The sequence below is a fragment of the Lissotriton vulgaris genome, chromosome 7, assembly GCF_964263255.1.
Source record: "Lissotriton vulgaris chromosome 7, aLisVul1.2, whole genome shotgun sequence".
NCBI classification, from domain to species: domain Eukaryota; kingdom Metazoa; phylum Chordata; class Amphibia; order Caudata; family Salamandridae; genus Lissotriton; species Lissotriton vulgaris.
In genome coordinates, this window is record NC_141695.1 from 174328137 (window position 1) to 174348153 (window position 20017).

At 44.5% G+C, this 20017-nt stretch overlaps 2 protein-coding genes across 2 annotated transcripts in view; both read left to right on the forward strand.

The window, feature by feature from the left end:
- Positions 1-20017, forward strand: part of LOC147701121 (putative G protein-coupled receptor 33) — a 371578-nt gene that overhangs the window by 46507 nt on the left and 305054 nt on the right. The gene's annotated exons all lie outside the window — the stretch shown is intronic.
- LOC147701122 (putative G protein-coupled receptor 33) lies at positions 7151-8128 on the forward strand. The gene has a single exon (XM_086928581.1). The coding sequence runs from the start codon at positions 7151-7153 to the stop codon at positions 8126-8128; it is 978 nt and encodes a 325-aa protein (XP_086784707.1).

Sequence of the window (20017 nt, forward strand, 5' to 3'; positions counted from 1 at the left end):
CTTCTTCTCTTGGACAGTCTCTTCTCCTACAGGGCCAGGCACACTCCTTCCCTCTCACAGCAGGTAGTCAGGCTTCAAGACACTTCAGGCAGATCTTCAGCTCATCCAGAAGAAAGGTGCTGTCTTTAAGTGATGTCCCCAGGCCCCTAGAAGACAGGTAGACATCAGACCTGGTGTCACAATCCCCACAAGCCTTACCGTCTGCCTATAGAGTAGTCTCACAGGGATGACATGAATAACCTCCTCTGTCTCTTACCTACTCCCCTGTCCTACCTTAATAGTATCAGACCGGAGCGTGGTGACAGCCGGGGGAAGGAATCCTGGTAATGAGGTGCCTGAAGATGTGGTTAGGTGATAAGGGACCCTCCTGGGTGAATAGGCCTTCCTGCCTCGGGACCTGAGGGAAGGATAACCCACAACAATTACCATCCGTATGATCGCATGCACACTGTTGTCAGGCATACATGTGAACAGGAAAGGAAATGGGAACCATAGTAACCTGCAGGAAAGGAGGGTTCAAGGCTGTTCTTAACAATGAAGAGGAAAAGGAACCATGTGCTCCTGCGCTAGTGGGTCAGATGAATTGCAGGAGAAATGGGTGAAGCACCTTTGATACCAGGATAAATAATAACCGGGGAAAAGAAAGATAATGCACTCCTGCGCCACCAAAATCAGCAAGACAAAGTACGGTGTCACGCTCCTGCGCCCACTGAGGAATCACCATAGGAATAGTAAGTAATACTTTATTTGATTTGTGAAAATCATAAAAGGATGGGTCTTACCACCATGGGATAAAACTTTACATCTTTGAAACAGCATAAAAACAACATAAATCACATGAAAAGATAATACATTAAAGTAACGCAAAGCAGTAGCAAGTTGCTCGAATGTGCAGTTACTGTGTAAAGTTGAGAAGCACAGATGGAACTGGGCACGGGGATAAATGTCTCATTGCAGCTGCCAGTCAGCAAATGGATATTCTAAACGGGGTACAGTGCTTGGGGGTTAAGTGTAACTTGATGGAAGTAACGCGTTGTTAACTCAGAGTGAAGTTTTTTTTTTTTTTTTTTTTTTTTTTATGCCGGAAGAGTGGAATGAAGGGTATCCATTAAGAGATTGAGGGAGAGTCTGGGCCCAGCCTTGGGGGGGCCAGTTGGCACGGGTCGTCTTTAATTGTTTCCTTGTTTTCCAGCTCTTGGGCAGCGTGGGCCAAGAATTTTATAGTTTTGCAGGAAAGTTGTATCCAAGACCCGCTAAGGCATTTTATTACAGCCGCCCTGCAGGTTCTTACTTGTGCTTCTCTTAGGAGTGGTAACAAGAGCGTCTTCCTTGGATTTTGGAGTGCCGGGCATATGCATAATAAATGCAATAATGACTCTACGCCCTTGCCACAAAGGCGACAGTTTGAAGTTGGCCAGGTACGCAGCCATTTGGGGGTGAGGTCTTTGCTCGAGAACCAACCCAGCCTCAGAAGACTTAATTTCCTCTTGTAGTGATCCCTAAAACAATCTTGCAAGTATGGCTGATGTTTCAGATGATTATATGTTGGTAACACAATCCAGGCGTGGCTTTTGCCAGCCACTGCGCCTTTGTCCATTATCAGCGATGCTTGTTTGATAGCTTTGTTAGTGATCTGTTTAAAAATGTTATAAGACACGGGTGAAAGCCAGGCTTCTTCCAGCTTTAGAGACTGAAGCGCTTGCCTAAGGGACTTATGTGTTGAATTCGAGAACCCAGCCTGTTTTTCGAACTCTAGCCAACAGAGGTGGGCAAGTGAGTTGTCTTCGGCGTCCCTCATACGCCAGTAATATTTGGCCAATGCTCCTTGTCTTGCCGGGGTCTGGTTTGTTAATCCATATTCCAGACGTATTTGGGCCTGTGAAATGTGTCGCGGGATCGAAAAAAGGTGTTTAAACAGTTTGGATTGAGCAAGATTCAGCGCTGTAGAGTCCCTAGATGCCATCAGTTCCGAGCCATATGTGAGAGATGGCAAGAATTTAGCAGCTACGATCTTTAACATGTGGCCGGTTGAGCTTCCACTTAAATGTTTTTGTATGGTTTTAAAAGCGAAATGCAGTTGTTTGGCTTTTGATTTCCCCTGTTCTAAATGATGTTTGTACTTTAGTTGGTAATCAAGTATGATGCCCAAGTATTTGTATTTATCAACCTGTGTTAATATAGAAGAATTTAGCCTCCAGACATATTTAAGTTGTTTCTTTCGGGAACTGGAGAAGCATAGGATGTTCGATTTTTTGAGGTTTATTGTTAGTTGTGCTTTGGAGATGTAGGAATAGGTAACACGCCCAGTGCTTACTGGAATACAATAGCAAGGTATGGTGTTGCGCTCCTGCGCTCACTGTGCCGTGCTGAGAGGACCCAAGAGCAAGGTGATGGTAACGTGCTCCTGCGCTTACCGTGCCGTGCTCAGGAGAAAAATGGGCGAGGTAACGGGATGCGCTCCTGCGCTTCTCATGTCGATGTTCACAAAGGAAATGTAGGCAAGGCGACGGTGTTGTGCTCCAGCACTCTCCCCGCCATGCCGAGGGGAGAACAAAAGCGGTACAAAAGGGGGTGGTGATGGACGGAGCATCTGAATCAATCAAACACTCACACCCAGTCAAAAGATCTGGGTTTGATCCATCACCGTTCTTTAGCCCACTCTGCCACCCCAGTTCAGACATGGCTATATGCAAATCAGTCTGACACTGTGCCTCATGGGAACAGTCCAGCCCGAACTGCCAAGCCATGTCTTCCCTGGACCGGAAACAAGCTTCCGAGGACCGGTTTCTGGCATTCCAGCATCTTCAGTCCGGCTTGCTTGAATCCAGTGGCAAAGTGAGCAAGGGACTCACGTCTGAGCATACCCTGCCACCCCCTTTTGTACCGCTTGAGAGGAGAACAAAGGCAAGGTAACGGGAATGCGCTCCTGCGTTTCCCGTGACGTGTTTGCAAAAGAAATGTAGGCAAGGTGACAGTGTTGAGCTCCAGCGCTCACCGTGCCGTGCCGAAGGGAAACAAAGGGAAGGTAACGGGAATGCGCTTCTGCGCTTCCCGTATCGTGTTCACAAAAGAAATGTAGGCAAATGTAGGCAAGGTGACGATGTTGCGCACCAGCGCTCACCATGCCGTGCCAAAGGTAAACAAAGGCGTCCAAACGGAATCAGAAGCACCGGGGTGAGCTTTGTCAGTTGTTTAATGGTGCTTCACCCGGAAGCAGTTTAGTGGTGACCCGCAGTACTGCGCTGCTCGTAAGCGCTAGACCGCCAACCAGCCATGTTCGCCCGTGATTCGTTTCGGGGACATGACACCTGGGAGCATTTAAGCTCTTTGTTGAAGAAGGACTTGAGACTGAAACAAATTGTGGTGCGTTTTATTCACTGCATATACACATGGGATGTCAGAGCAAGTTTCTGGGTTTCATATATTAGTGAATTTCTGCACAAGAAATGCCTGTAGGCTGCCTCTTCCTAACATCGAATGAAAGGTCAGCTACTCTACAGATTGAAAAACATGGTGCATTGACACCACTGCTTGATGTGAGGCAGAATGGACCTGGATGGTTTTCCAGAGTCTACTATGAAGACACATTTGGTGCCCCTCACCAAGTCACAGAGCATGGTCTGGGTTTCACATTATCAATGATGGGCCTAAGCCTCTGTGCACAAGGGAGTGACAGCAGGGCCTGAAAAAAAGTCAGAATACCGGTTTCAAGATAGCACTTGAGGCCTTGGGACAGGTGTATTCACCTGTTTACTAAGTAAATCGAGATAGACATGGTTAAACATTTCTTTGCTATTTTTACTATTAGATGTAAGTTAAATATTGCATCTGATAGGAATGAACTTGCTGCACATATTATGTATATGTTTCAGAAAGTGAGTGAACCACCACATATTTAAGCTGTCCTAGTTAGCAGTTGCTAAGATTGAGAGCTTGGTTTCAGTAGTTTTGGTTTGTCTTTCTTTGTACATAAGTAGACTTTCTGTGTGGCATTAAGGCTGCCGATGAGTGCACATTGGGAATGATTGCATGGGTGGGTGCATATCTGACCACATAGGCTCAAGCAACAGATACCTAGAAAAACTAATAGGAGTTAATTTTGTAGGATATTGTATGGAGAGTGCTGAGGTCGACATAGAGGGGCTGTCCACAGAAATGGGTGAGATTTGTTGACAGGAAGGTTTAGATTGTTTACAAGTTTGTGTACAGACATGGATATGTTGGAGGTGTAGTTGAGACAGAACAAGAGTTTCAATAGTTAAACCATTGTGAAATTGGTGTGGAGTTTCAGACCCTTGAGTTTATCTACAGGTTCTTTGAGGTTGTGAGGTTGGATGAGTTAGAGCTGGTGAGCAGTAGTGGATTGTTTTGCTTTATATTGTAGCATTTGCATTATTGGTTGTAGTAGCAGATGGTGTTTACTGAATATGTTGGGTTGAAACTTTTAGTCATGACACTGCCGCTTCTATGTGGTTATTTGCTTGTGACTGGTGACTGATGTTGATAACTGCTCAGTAAAGACATAGACAAATTTGGATGAATGAGGATTTACTAATAAAGAGGGGATCAAGGTTGTGATGTGTGGTCGGCCTTAAAATGCTGAGGGGAGAGGGAAATTAGGCAAGGGAAGTGATTGTGTTGAGGAGATAGGTGCATACATTTTCTTGCATGATTAATTGGCACAGTCTACACTCTTGGGGACATATTTATGAGATCTTTGCATCATGCTTGCACCATGCAACATGGTACATGCGTGAAAGTCAGATATTTCAAGCCCAGCATATCCACTTGATTGATTGGAATGTCTTCAAAATCTGGAGTAAGGCAATGCAGAGCAGATCGAAGGGTTACATTACTCTGGGTAAGGGAGGTGTTCTATAGGCTTTTGCGGTGGGTGTTACCATGCAACTTCCATGTTTTTTTTATGCATTCACAGATTTAAAAGGACTTGCAAACAAAATGCACCAAAAAGATATGCCTCGCCAGGAGAGGCATAACAAGGAGAAATATGTTTATTTCTCTTCATTTGTATATCTTTCTATGTATACTGTACACATAGAAAGAGGAAAAATTCTCTTAGGATTGTTTTTGTGTTGGTAGGTGCACTTTCCTGCACAAAAACTAGGCCTGGGCAAAGCACTTCGCTATGCTCGCGTAGTTTGCGAAGTTTGCGCAACTTCTCACCACGTGAACTGCACATAGCACAGTGGGGCCACGCTTAGCGTAGTGCAGCAGTAATTTTTTGCTTGCTCACGGTCCTTAAAGTCAAGTTGGGGACCGCGAGCAAGCAAAATAACATCCTGTTGAGACTTTTTCCTCGTTCGCGATCAGCAACATCAAGTTGACGATCGCGAGCGTGGAAATAAACTTCCCTGCGAGATTCTCAACACGGGGAGGTCTGGTTTCTCATTCCGAGTGGTCACGTATGCTCGGAACCGCTCGCGATGAGAAACTACCTGCCCGCGTTGAGAAAGCTGCCGCTCGAGGAAAAATCTCCTCGAGTGGCAGAAAACTACAGCTCGCACTGTGCAAGATGCCATTTTCCATGATTGCACAGTGCCGGATGCTTGTCTGCACTGTACAATCATTGAAAACGGCATCTTGCACAGTGCGAACATGCTACTACGCAGTTTGCGTAGTGCTATGCGTAGCTCGCATAGTGCAAAGTGCACTTTGTGTAGCATCGCGAACCGCTACTTCGCAAACTACGCCCACCCCTAACAAAAACAGCAACAGAGGCACCGTGTTGGAGGTAGGCTTCAAAAATGGCAGCAGCGCAAGGGAAAAGGACAGGAATGTGCCTATTGGATAAATATGATGCATTCCTGCTCTTTCCCTATGATGCGGGGCACAGCAGCAAAGTGACGTGCTGGCTGCCCTACACCACAAATGACAGATGCATGCTCCTTTGTGGATTACAATGCAGTAGATACACTGAGGTTCAGACCTATAACACCCTTCTGGTCTTATTTGGCCCAAACCAGGCTTGATTTCTGAATGATTGAAACTTTCTTAAATATGTCGAATGTATACAGCTACTTTATTTATTTATTAGAAGTGACTAGAATCATCACAAGTGGTGATGGGATTTTTTACAGGGATTACAGGTCCCCCCGGCATTACAAAATAAGTATTATTTTTATAATTATTTTAGCTTTGAATTTGTAATTATGTTTGCTTTGAACTGCATGTGAAACTTCAAAGGGATAAATGGATATGATGGTTCCCCATTGATTGGAGTTTGTTGATTAACTAATAACCTCCAATTTCTATAGAGAACTGTGTATACAGTGTAGATTGCAGCAGCTGAATTTTCACCAATATATTTTCTCTACGAAGGGTGAAATATTGCTGATGGATCATACACTCTAGTTATAGTATCCTATGGAAATTGTAGTTATTTCAGTTACATTTTGTAAATTGAACTTTTGCCGCTTTTAGATCGATCTCTATGCATTTCCAACATGTATCTTTCAGCAAATATGCTATATTCCACCAATATTATTTTCAAGCGTTTGTTTGTAAATAAATTGCATAAGGGGTTGTTTTCTATTGTGAGTGGTTGGTCACTAGAAAGTGACATTTATTTTTTACCCCTCCCATGCTCATGACGGAGCCGCTCCGTCATGAGCATCGGCTGAGCTGTACTCATGACGGAGCGGTTCCGTCACGGCCCTGCCGCCGCGCCTGCGCAGTGCTGATTTCGCGCCTGCGCAGTGCGTTTTATTGGGCGGGCGGAGCCATGACGGAACCGCTCCGTCATGAACACAGCGCAACCGCGGCTCGTGACGGAGCGGCTACGTCACAAGCATGCAAGCGCCCCCCCCCCAGCACTGCGGCGGAATTGCCGCCGCAGCAAGGGGGTTAAAGTATACTTAGAGAAAAAAGTTTAAAAAAACTTTCATGAGCAAGCTAGAAAAAACACATATCTGCAAACAAATTCTAGAGTTATGGAATTTGGCTAAAGGTTTCTCTTGGGACAACACATAGGTCACCATGGACATGGTCTCATTGTTGCAGTTGAGCTGAACATGTTTCCAAGAGGAAAACATTTTATTTAAACTACTGTGAAGAAATGTGCTTTGTTCCATTGCTTAAGATTTTCTCTCTGTCTAATTCTTCTGATTTGTCTCTTCTCTCCCAGGGCATCATGCCTCATCATAATAGGACCTACTATTCGATGAGTTTCCCTTACGAGGAGAAAGACAAGATTATAGTAAACTTGGTATCATCGATGGTTTTTTTCTTCACTGCTTTGATTGGTATTTTTGGAAACTCTCTCTTCCTCTGGACATTGGGATTCAGGATGAAGAAGACAGTCAACACCATATGGTTTTTCTCCTTGGTTTTGTCCAGTTGGACTTACTCGATAATCATGCCAATCCTTGGAGGGTTTGTTTTGTTTGATTTCCACTGGCCTTTTGGCATAGCGATGTGCAAAGTGGTGAACACGTTGATGTCTCTCTGTATGTACGCTTCAGTGTTCACCTTGACCATCATTAGCCTGGACCGGTACATCTTGGTTGTCTACCCCGTCTGGGCCAGGCATTACAGAACTCCCCGATGGGCTACAATTGTCTGCTATTCCATCTGGGGCACAGCTTTCATGTTAAGTGCACCATACCTGGCCTTTCGAGAACTCAGGCGGCCAGATGAAAATAATAAAACCATCTGTACCAACAATTATTTTCTTTCTGATGACTGGAAAACTCCAGAAGTACAAGCCAGAAGAGATAAAATTCACCTGTGCCTGTTTTTAATCAGGTTTCTAGTTGCATTTCTTTTGCCATTCATGGTCATCACTTCCTGCTACATCATCATAGCCTTCAAGGTGAATGTGAGAAGCCTGTCAAGGTCGAGCAAATTCATTAAGGTCATAATGGTCTCTGTTGTGTCATTCTTTGTGTGTTGGACACCATATCACTTGTTCCATTGTTTAATTCTATTTAGAGGATCTGTCCCAGAGTTACTGATACAAGCATGTATGTTGGTGGCCACCACAGCATCATGTTTTAATGTCTGTTTTACTCCCATCTTTTATATTTTCATCGGAGAAAACTTTAAAGAAGTTTTTACAAAGTCTCTGTTGTACCTGATTGAGTCTGCTTTCCATGAAGAAGTTGACTGAACTGTGTTTCTCAAAACAGACCAGATGAGTTTCAAATCATACAAGTGGAATTATGAACAAAAGCATCAGAGAGAACCTGCAACAGCTTGCCCTACTGGAAATATTAATAATTGGTATGCTTGTCCCTCTCCTCAAATGATGTAACCCAGCCCCGCCGCCAACAATGATTCCATTTCTCCTCATAAAAAGACCCAACACGCCAACAACACATGGGACTATCAGATTTACAATTTCCCACTTTTTTTTCTCTCCTTGATTTACATAATGCTTTAATGTTAATGTTAATTGGGATTTGTAGAGCGCATCATCACAGGCAGGTCTCTAAGTGCTAAAGAGAGAGAGTGGCATTGGCCCACCCCAGAGTTACTGTTGGTTTCAGGTCAATGCGTGTGTTATGTCCAGGCCTCCATGAAGAGGAGGGTCTTGGGCTTTTTCTTTGTGAAGGTTTCCTGGCAGCTTATTGCACAGCTGCGGGATCAAGACCGAAAAGGCTCGTCCCCCTTAGGTCGTTGTATTGAGCCTGCCTGTCTCTGATGACCGGAGGGTATGTCCAGGGCTGTATCTCTCCTGGCGCTCCTTGATGTATACAGTAGCCTGTCTGTAAAGGGCCTTGTGGGCAATGCAGAGGCCTTTGAACCTAGCTCGATGATTGATTGGGAGCCAGCGTAGCTGTTGCAACAGAGGTGTGGCCCGGCCCGTCTACGGAGCTTGAAGATCAGCCTAGATGCACCATTCATTGCTACTTCCAGATTGCCTAATAGCTTTCCAGGTAGTCCAATATGTAGCGAGTTGCCATAGTCTAGGCGGACACAAGCAATGCAGAACTCACCGTCCGCAGGGTGGAAAAAGAGAGTATCATTTACAGCGGACAGACAGTAGGTGCAAATTTTGGGGCAAAATAGAAAATCTCAAAATGGATCATTACTGGAAGCAGTGGACCCCGGTTTAAGCATTTTTGAATATTTGAACTGCAAAACCATACACATTACATGCAAACACAAGCCTTCATCAAACAAATACACAAATGTTGACATATTCTATTTAATTCACAAAAAAATGTAAAAAATATCAACATTTTAATTTTAATGTGAGGGTAGAAGTTTTTCTAAATTCAACAGAGGCCACCTAGCATCCATACTACAACCTGTTTGATGCACTGACTCTGCTCCCACAAACCAATCTGAGAATGCTACCTTAATTTTTAGCTTCCAATTTCAGAATTCCTTGACGTGTAGAGAAGGTTTTAAAATGTTGTTTATGTACAAATTATTAATCTGTTATAAGTATTTTTCTAAACAGTCACAGACCAAAGGTTAACAACCGCTTACATACAACATCCTTAGTCTAGTCTGTGGCAGGAAATGTGAAATGTGGCTTCAAGATCAGAAGCAAGTGGGCACCATGAGGGTGCAAAAGAGACAAGTATATCCTTGAACACCACCAACACCTGCTCTGTCATAAGCGGTGCAGACAAGTCTTTATCAGCAGAGCTGGCCTGCTGCCTCAGCAGATCTCCATCAACCATTAGCATCTCATTTACATACTGAGCAAGGACAGATTGTTCTTAACAGAAGTAGTATTTATTGTTAAGCGACTGCCTTTTTTCTTCAGAGAGAAAACCCTAACCAGCCAGACTGGCTCAGGAGGACCTCTGAGGACAAGACCCACCTGAAGGTACAGTTTGATGCATGTGTCGGTATCTTGGGGGATTTGAAACCTGCACGAGATGTGATGTTGGTAGTTTGCAGCCCTAATACGCAGCGGTGAGCATGTGAGCTTTGGCACATCAGGAGTTTGCAGGTCCGCCTCCTTTCTTCCGTGGTTTATATTTGTGCCTGTTCCCTCTGAGCTGTGATGGTATTTCCCTGGTGCCAGACATTAATTACAGCCCCAGCGCGGGGAAAGAGACCCGAAGCTAAGAGAAAGGTTCAAAGGGCACGGTTTTCAATGTGTCATTGGTAAAAACTACTAGCAGTATGATAGCTTATACAGTAAATGGAAGAGTTCTTGAACATTAAAATGTATTTTCCATTGATGACAGTGATGTTTCGCTTGATTATATTTTTATTGCTAACTAATTTAAAAATCAACAGCAAAGATCTGTTTACACTTTGGCGTCAATACTGAAGATAAATTCAAACATGGCAGACACTAAACATTTTATATGAGAGCCCAGGAGATACTGAAATGCGGGAAGTTAGCAGTAGGTTTGTAAAAACAGTGTAATTTAAAACACTTCAAAGCATGTTGGGAAGATGGAAGGACTGGCATGTGGGATGGAGGAAGAGTGGGACTGAGGGACCGGTGAAAGTTCTAGCTGTCCTTGCCTTGGTCCAGGAAGTGAGAAGACACCAGCTCACTGAGTAAGGGTTGTGACAAGGAAGCTCTCTAGCTGTCCTCATACCAGAAGGTGAGTACTCAATGGCTCACTGAGTAAGAGTTGTCAATCAATCAATCAATTAGGGGATTTGTAGAGTGCGCTGCTTACCCGCTAGGGTCTCAAAGCGGTGAGGGGGAGGAGCTGCAGCTAGTGGTCGAAGAGCCAGGTCTTAAGCAGTCTTCTAAAGGCTGGGAGGTCTGCGGTCTGTCATAGGTGGAGGGGGAGGGCGTTCCAGGTCGTGGCGGGGAGGTGGGAGAATGATCTGCCCCCAGAAGTGGTTCTGTGGATGCGCGGGACGGCGGCCAAGGACAGGTCGGTGGAGCGGAGTTTCCTTTTGGGTACGTAGAAGGAGAGTCTGTTGTTGAGGTAGGCTGGGCCGGTCATGTGGAGAGCTTTGTGTGCGTGGATCATGATTTTGAATGTGATTCTTTTGTCGACGGGGAGCCAGTGCAGGTCTCTCAGTTGCGAGGTGATGTGGTCCCGGCGTGGGACGTCTAGGATCAGGCGTGCAGAGGCGTTCTGGATTCTTTGGAGTCTGTTGATGAGTTTAGACGGGGCTCCGGCGTAGAGGGCATTACCGTAGTCGAGTTGGCTGCTTACGAGGGCGTGGGTGACGGTTTTCCGTGTGTCTGCCGAGATCCATATGTAGATCTTGCGGAGCATACGGAGGGTGTGGAAGCAGGAGGAGGAGACTGCGTTGACTTGGTTGGTCATGCAGACCTTGGAATCGAGGATGACCCCTAGGTTGCGTGCGTGGTTGGTTGGTGCCGGGGGGGTTCCCAGTGATGCTGGCCACCAGGGGTCGTCCCACGTTGAGGGGTTGGGCCCGAAGATGAGGATCTCTGTTTTGTCCGTGGTCAGTTTGAGCCGGATTGCCTCCATCCAATCGGCGACCGCTTTCATACCCTGGTGCAGGTTGGATTTGGCGGTGAGGGGGTCCTTGGTGAGGGAGAGAATCAGCTGGGTGTCGTCGGCGTAGGAGATTATGTCGAGGTCGTGTAGTCTGGTGATTCGGGCGAGGGGCGCGAAGTAGACGTTGAAAAGTGTCGGGCTGAGGGAGGATCCCTGCGGGACGCCGCAGATGGTTTTGGTGGTTCCAGATTGGAACGGGGGAGGCGGACTCTCTGGGTTCTGTCGGTGAGGAAGGAGGAGGTCCAATCCAGGGCCTTGCCTCGGATCCCTGCATCGTGGAGGCGTGTGCGAAGTATGTGGTGGCAAACGGTGTCAAAGGCGGCAGAGATGTCCAGGAGGATGAGGGCCGCTGTCTTGCCGTTGTCGAGTAGTATTCTGATGTCGTCTGTGGCGGCGATGAGGGTGGTCTTGGTGCTGTGGTTGCTGTGGAATCCTGACTGGGAGGGGTCCAGGATGCTGTTGTCTTCCAGGTAGCGGGTGGGCTGGGTTTTGACGATCTTTTCAATGACTTTCGCTGGGAGTGGAAGCAGGGAGATGGGCCGGAAGTTCTTGAGGTCGCTCGGGTCCCCCTTGGATTTCTTTAGTAGGGCGTTGATCTTGGCGTGTTTCCAGCTCTCAGGGAAGGTGGCGGTTCCGAAGGAGAGGTTGATGATGTTGCGCAGGTGGGGCGTGATGAGGCTGTCAGCTTTGTTGGCGATGCGGTGCGGAAGGGGATCAGACGGGGATCCTGAGTGGATGGTGTTCATGGTCTTGATTATGTATTTGGTGCTTACGTTAGTCCAGGTGGTGAGATGGATGTGGTGGGTGGGGTTTGGAGTGTTCGTTGTGGCGGGGTCCTCAGGGTTGTGACGAGGAAGGTCTAGCTGTCCTCATGGTCCAAGAAGTGGGAAGACACCAGATCAATTAGTAAGAGTTTTGACACAGAAACCCAAGCTGTCCTCATGGTCCAGGAAGTGAGAATGCACCAGCTCACTGAGTAAGGATTGTCCTCATAGACCAGAGGCTGAGAAGATGCCAGCTCATTGAGTAAGGATCATGACGGGGAAGATTGGTGTGGATGAAGGGTCATGGTTAGTGACCAACAATTGCGGTCACTCTTACTTGACACAACTAGTTTTGTCCGTTTCCCTTTTACCGGGGGCATCTTCAAAGATTAAAAAGTGTAATAAAGAGGACCAGCTAGGAGGACATTCAGGCTCCTAAAAAGCATGGCATAAATACAGAGACAAGTAAGGAAAGGATGCACAGATGAAATAAACTATTTATGGTACCTGATTTCACTGGGCTAAAGATTCTCTGAAGTCACAACTCAGTTGAGTTAGAACGCAGAGCATGCTGTTGAGTAAGAACAGCTATGTGAGGGAAGTCAAGTCATTATTGCACAGTCTTAGTGGAGTCAGACATCTGCAAATTTAGAAGCCTATATGGAATGGTATCCATGTAGCAATGATCTGTATAATTTGGGTCAAGGGGGTTTGTATATCCTAAAGTTAGATGTCAGAATCAGTTGAGTTTTTGCAGTAGAATCAGTAGTCAAGCTTATTTAGACAAGCAAGCTGTCATTTGTGGCACTCGGGAGCCATTTCCCTGCTTGGAATGCCAACTCATATTTTTCAGTCTTGGTGCCAAGAGCTTTTTAATCAAGAATATTCTGGGAGCTTCTGTGGGGCATTCTAGAATTTGGCAGAGGAACGTCTCAGGTTGGTGTTCCCTGCTGGACAGGCCAGGTATGTGCCTCAGTCATGCACTGTGGTCTCCATGCAGGTCTAGTTAGGGTTGATTTGAGCTTCATGTCCAGTAAGAGTCTGGAAACCTTTGCAGGTGGGTTGGTACTTTCATAATTACATAAACTCTTGCTTGAGGTGCCGCCTAATGACCATGTTCTCAGGTTGTGCCCTGGACAATTGTTGGTCTCTGTTTGAGAGCTCTAACTCAGTTGTATTTAGAAATGTTTGCGCCAGGGGAACTGAGAGGCCTAGTTGATGTCTGCATCTCAGCTCTGAAAGCAGATGGACGTTTCCTGTAGTTAATTGAAGGACAAGCACATTGGCCTTGCCTTGGTCATCCACATAGACTTTCTGTATCTCTACCCTGAGTCTGGCCAGAGCTTGACACCCTGAATAAGACTGGGAGCTTTAAACATCAGTCATTTTTAGGAAAGTCACAGGTCAGTGCCTGAAATCATAGCCTTGGTGCTGCCGCTGAACATCTAAGAGGACCTCCAGGAACTCTAACTTTCTTGTCTTTATAGGTGAACCACTTGACAAAGCATGGCAGTCTGTGATAGGCATCAAGAACTTTGGATTTGGAGATATATTGTTGCATTTGCACCATTATTGCTAATTTGTTTGACTGATATGGCCCCTGAACGGTAACCTTACTTCTAGCACTTTGCCTCTTTGCTGCTGTGTATGAGATCTTTATCATCCAATTCACATGCTTGTGCTTTACTATAAACTACTGTGCCCACAATAAGTGCACGCACATACACACACACACACACACACACACACACACACAGTCACACAAATTCATAAATAGATAGAGAGAGAATACATATCAGGTAAGAAGGGTATATTTGTCCAGTGAATTTCTTTGTTGACATTTATGAACCACAAGGCTGGATCCTAGCTTATGATAAACCACAAGATAGCAATGTAGGATCATATTACACATGTTACTCATTGCATATTATGTTTCATTATTTATTACATGATTTCAGCACTCTTTAGATATATTTAAGTGTAATCCATTTGTTTTTCATTGTTCACCTGAGACAGCAGTTATGTCTGTCAAGGTTTTGAGAAATGTATGTTTGTGTTGGGGATAAAGTACTACTATATAAAATGTGATTTATGCTGAATTTATATTATGATGTCGCATTTTGAATGAAAAGCTCATCGGAAGAAAATACTTAATTAAAACCTTGCATTCTAAAATATGGTTTTATTTTGTAACACATTGATGCTATTTTGTAAGTTCAACTCAACATATATAAAGAAAGAAAAAAAGTGACTGTACAGTGTTCTTTATTTACAGTGTTTATTGTCACACACTGGGGGGTGGATTCGTTATTCCATACTTGTCGCACAGATTGTGAAAAATATGTAAAATCCACTTTTGTGCTGCAAATGCTGTTGCCACAGAATCACCTAATCTAACCCTGATCCTCACTAATGCCCATTGCTGTATCAACAATTTATACTATAAAGGCAAATCAATTCTAAACATTCAAACTCCAATCGGTGCCCAATGTGAGCTGCATGTTGAAAGAAAAGCCTCTTCAAGCCATCACCACAAAATAAACAAGTGATATGAAACAAATACATTATAAGTACCTTATGCATTACTGATCAATATGGGTATATTGGGTTTCAAGTGATATTTTAAACCAATCCACTTTATAAATATCGCTGTGATGTCACCAAAACCCCTTGATGGCACACTCACACTACAATTCTCAAGTTACTGTTCTCAACACACGTCATTACAATGAAGGACATCTTCTCTCAAATCAAATGAAAAGTGGTACATAATGTTAAAACCCTTCATATATTCTGGGACAATGAGAAATAAAAGCATCCATGGAGCAGCATCTGCAAGAACACCTGGCATATTACAGAGATGTAGCTTGGCTTCATCCTTGGACTCACCAGGTAGTATTCAGCTTGGCTCATGCTTAACTCTATCATCCTTCTCATCAAGGTAGAACTCAGCTTGTCATAAGTAGAGTGAGGAGACAAAGAAGATTTATCTACAAATGCCTTTCTTGGATTCCTCATTTTGTACACTTGTATTTGTATTTTGATAACTATTGCTTTTATAGCTGTGATATTTACTAGCACTTTCTTACATATTCTTTAATTTCTCATTCCATAATAAAGATCTGCAATAGATTAACTATTTTAATCAAGCAGCAAATAAAGGGTGGCTCTAGCAAACTTTCAAAATTACCTGCAGGGACGATGGCTGGATGGATTGACATGTGCAAATTAAGGTCCTATTTTCAGTATAAAAAACGTCAGAGTGCATGGTCAATTCTGCTCCATATTGTTCGGTATACATTCTTGGTACCAGGAGGTAATGCCTAGGAGTCTGAGCTTTATAATTAATAGGTGTTTACATGTCCTAATCATCAATAGGGGCCTTCTGGATCTCTAGATGAGCTGCTGGTATTCAAAATTATCTTGAGTTTGAAATTTCATGCTCTGGTTGTATGTTATTTTATGTTATGTTGATCTGTATAGCGTATTTATCACCTGGGTGGGTATCCCTGTGCTTGGGAAAGACTTCTAGGTGTGCAGTACCAAGCATTCTTGTTTTGAAATCAATAACATATCTGCAAATGAAAAGACACTTATCTGAGCTGAGCTGATTTGCAGGCAGAATCTAGATCTTGTGGAGATTCAGACAATGTACTCAAATGTATTACCCTAACCTGAGATGTGTGGCACTTGCCAAAAAATACTCAAAATACAAATGTGCGGAGGGTCAAAAAGGGGAAATAGTTTTAAGACCTGTCTACTCATGCCCCTTATAATAACATGAAACAACAAAGAGAGAAGACCAGGTCTAAGGTGGTGTACTGAATTGAAAGGTGTGCGGCAGGACACATGGACACAAAATGCGAAAAAGAGTATTGAGTCACGCTGGGCTGAACAGATCCCATCAGACCACCCATTTGGCGGCATATCATCATGTGGGGGTTAGTAGTTGCTCCAAACAACGCCTGAACCTTCAAGTGGCGTTGCATACATGAAGAGCGACAGTTCAGCCATGGTAGTGCTCTGAATATAAGATGGAAAGAGTGCAGTGCTGTTGAGGAAGTGCTTGCTAAAATTGGCTACCTAGATAGAAGGAACAGTATTACAGGAATTAGTCTAGGTGTCAAAATTAAAAACACGCCTAGTAGTAGGTGAGTGAAACTACATTATGGCGCTGTGCAAAATGGTCGACTAGTTTCAGCTAGAAGGAGTGTTGCTCCAGCTTTCATCAGGACCTTATAGAACATTATAAGCTACTGCAAAACAAAGTGGGGGGTATATACGCATATGGGAGGGAATGAGTTATATCATGTAATATACTTAAAAAGTTCATATCTGCCCCTCAAACCTTGAAACCCCAGTGTCCACTGATCACAGGAGAATTCTTCTTCCTGTCAAAAAACAAAAATACAATATGTCCATTTACGCATATGTGTCCACATAGCACCACACATCCCACCAAAACAGGAGACACCTGCAAGAACAATTTGCGTTCTGCACAACAATTTAAGCATATTAGCTTGACCACTAAGAGGTATTTCCTGATAGTGATACTCACCCAGCTTTGTGTGGGTGAAGACCTCACCTCACCCGGCAACCGCTCGGGAAATTGAGGCCCCGCTCTGATGTGTAGAAAAAAGGACACAGTTAGTGCACCATCTTCCTGTGTCCAGCCGAATCGCTCTACACACACTAGACCCAGTTAAAATGTGATAGACTCCTATCCAGCCCGCCAAGGAACTTCCCCCAACTCTTAGCCTCCAAGGTTGATGGTAGAATAAAGCCCCGCAGGAGAGGCCTAAGATGACATAAAAAAGGAGGGTATGTCACGTGCTGTTGCAATATATAGTCCTGGGTGCCTATGAAGGACGAATATCCCAAATGGGAAAACTACAATCATATTAAATGCCATTGGCACATATATGTTACCCAGTGATAAATGCTGTGTTCGACACAGACTGCTACGTGGTTTAGCAGGAATCGGACCAAGTCTAAAAAATATCAGACGGACCCGGAGAGCAGTCTGAAAGCATTACTACAACTTAAAGACCTTTCATACAACTTAGAGTGGAGAACACTCACTACCAATACTCCTAAACTCGAAAAACAAGTTAATGTGCTCTCATAAACTTACCTATCCGTCGGTACCCCATGCTCCGACCCGAGCGGAAGGGGAGGCGCCGAAGGGTCTGATGGACACGTTTTTTGTAGGGGCTGTTTCTCTCATCAGCCAATAGGGGCAGGCATTTAAGGCCATATGATCATAATTGTCGTCTGTTTTAATGCGTGCACGAATTCGTTGATGAATTAGTACGGAACCGAGCTGAACGCGATTCTGCAATGCTAGCACTGATCGAGTGACGCATGCGCGGTAGTGTTCAAAGAGCACTATACCCTCGCGCATGCGCTGGACTGAATGGGGGCGTCGGTAGCAGTTTAGATTACTCGGGCACAAAACCTATCCAAACTGAAGTGGCGCGGTGGTACCAAAAGTTATACGTCACACCTGCACCATACAAGGCAAGGGGAGCAGGCCCTCTCAATTGCAATGAACACGCTGTGGTCAAATCACAGTGAACCTCAATGGCATCAAAGAAGATGATGAAACCTGGTATTTGTAAATGAAGAGGCAATGTTGTAAAAAAGAGTAGTAGGAGTGTCTATCTGGTAAAGGCAGAAATAATCAGAACCGGTTCAGTAATCGGTATAAGTAAAAAAGTGCTTTAACACAAGGGGTGTTGGAAATCCATGTTGGCAAAATAAATACAACACGCCAAGGCTTTGGAAAGATATTCAAAAAGCCGGCTCAGCACAGGTAAACTACTGTTTGAGACAGAAAGGGGTAGAAGGCCGGCGGACAGAGTCACACACAACAGAACTGGGGGAGCTAAGTGATGTAAACTAGCCATGAGTTTACATCTTGCAAATAGACCCGCAACTGGCCGTTGCTCAAAAATACTCAAAATACAAATGTGCGGAGGGTCAAAAAGGGGAAATAGTTTTAAGACCTGTCTACTCATGCCCCTTATAATAACATGAAACAACAAAGAGAGAAGACCAGGTCTAAGGTGGTGTACTGAATTGAAAGGTGTGCGGCAGGACACATGGACACAAAATGCGAAAAAGAGTATTGAGTCACGCTGGGCTGAACAGATCCCATCAGACCACCCATTTGGCGGCATATCATCATGTGGGGGTTAGTAGTCGCTCCAAACAACGCCTGAACCTTCAAGTGGCGTTGCATACATGAAGAGCGACAGTTCAGCCACGGTAGTGCTCTGAATATAAGATGGAAAGAGTGCAGTGCTGTTGAGGAAGTGCTTGCTAAAATTGGCTACCTAGATAGAAGGAACAGTATTACAGGAATTAGTCTAGGTGTCAAAATTAAAAACACGCCTAGTAGTAGGTGAGTGAAACTACATTATGGCGCTGTGCAAAATGGTCGACTAGTTTCAGCTAGAAGGAGTGTTGCTCCAGCTTTCATCAGGACCTTATAGAACATTATAAGCTACTGCAAAACAAAGTGGGGGGTATATACGCATATGGGAGGGAATGAGTTATATCATGTAATATACTTAAAAAGTTCATATCTGCCCCTCAAACCTTGAAACCCCAGTGTCCACTGATCACAGGAGAATTCTTCTTCCTGTCAAAAAACAAAAATACAATATGTCCATTTACGCATATGTGTCCACATAGCACCACACATCCCACCAAAACAGGAGACACCTGCAAGAACAATTTGCGTTCTGCACAACAATTTAAGCATATTAGCTTGACCACTAAGAGGCATTTCCTGATAGTGATACTCACCCAGCTTTGTGTGGGTGAAGACCTCACCTCACCCGGCAACCGCTCGGGAAATTGAGGCCCCGCTCTGATGTGTAGAAAAAAGGACACAGTTAGTGCACCATCTTCCTGTGTCCAGCCGAATCGCTCTACACACACTAGACCCAGTTAAAATGTGATAGACTCCTATCCAGCCCGCCAAGGAACTTCCCCCAACTCTTAGCCTCCAAGGTTGATGGTAGAATAAAGCCCCGCAGGAGAGGCCTAAGATGACATAAAAAAGGAGGGTATGTCACGTGCTGTTGCAATATATAGTCCTGGGTGCCTATGAAGGACGAATATCCCAAATGGGAAAACTACAATCATATTAAATGCCATTGGCACATATATGTTACCCAGTGATAAATGCTGTGTTCGACACAGACTGCTACGTGGTTTAGCAGGAATCGGACCAAGTCTAAAAAATATCAGACGGACCCGGAGAGCAGTCTGAAAGCATTACTACAACTTAAAGACCTTTCATACAACTTAGAGTGGAGAACACTCACTACCAATACTCCTAAACTCGAAAAACAAGTTAATGTGCTCTCATAAACTTACCTATCCGTCGGTACCCCATGCTCCGACCCGAGCGGAAGGGGAGGCGCCGAAGGGTCCGATGGACACGTTTTTTGTAGGGGCTGTTTCTCTCATCAGCCAATAGGGGCAGGCATTTAAGGCCATATGATCATAATTGTCGTCTGTTTTTTTTTTTTTTATTTTATTTTTTTTTTAAAGTTTTTAAAACCTTTATTGTAGTAATGCACACAGCTATTCAGCCTAACATCCCGGAGGCAAGGCAGCATGGAATCAGAAGAAGTAGTGTGCAATGCGATTCATATCAGGACAATGCAGGTTGTTTTTTTATTTTATAGATAAACAAGAACCTAAACAGAGGCGCCCGAGGGCGCAGAAGAAAGGCAATGGAGAAGGAGAAATGCCCATGAGTCAGTAGGAGGCGTCAGGGGCCAAGCAAGAGTTAGAAAAGAACGGAAGTAGGATGTA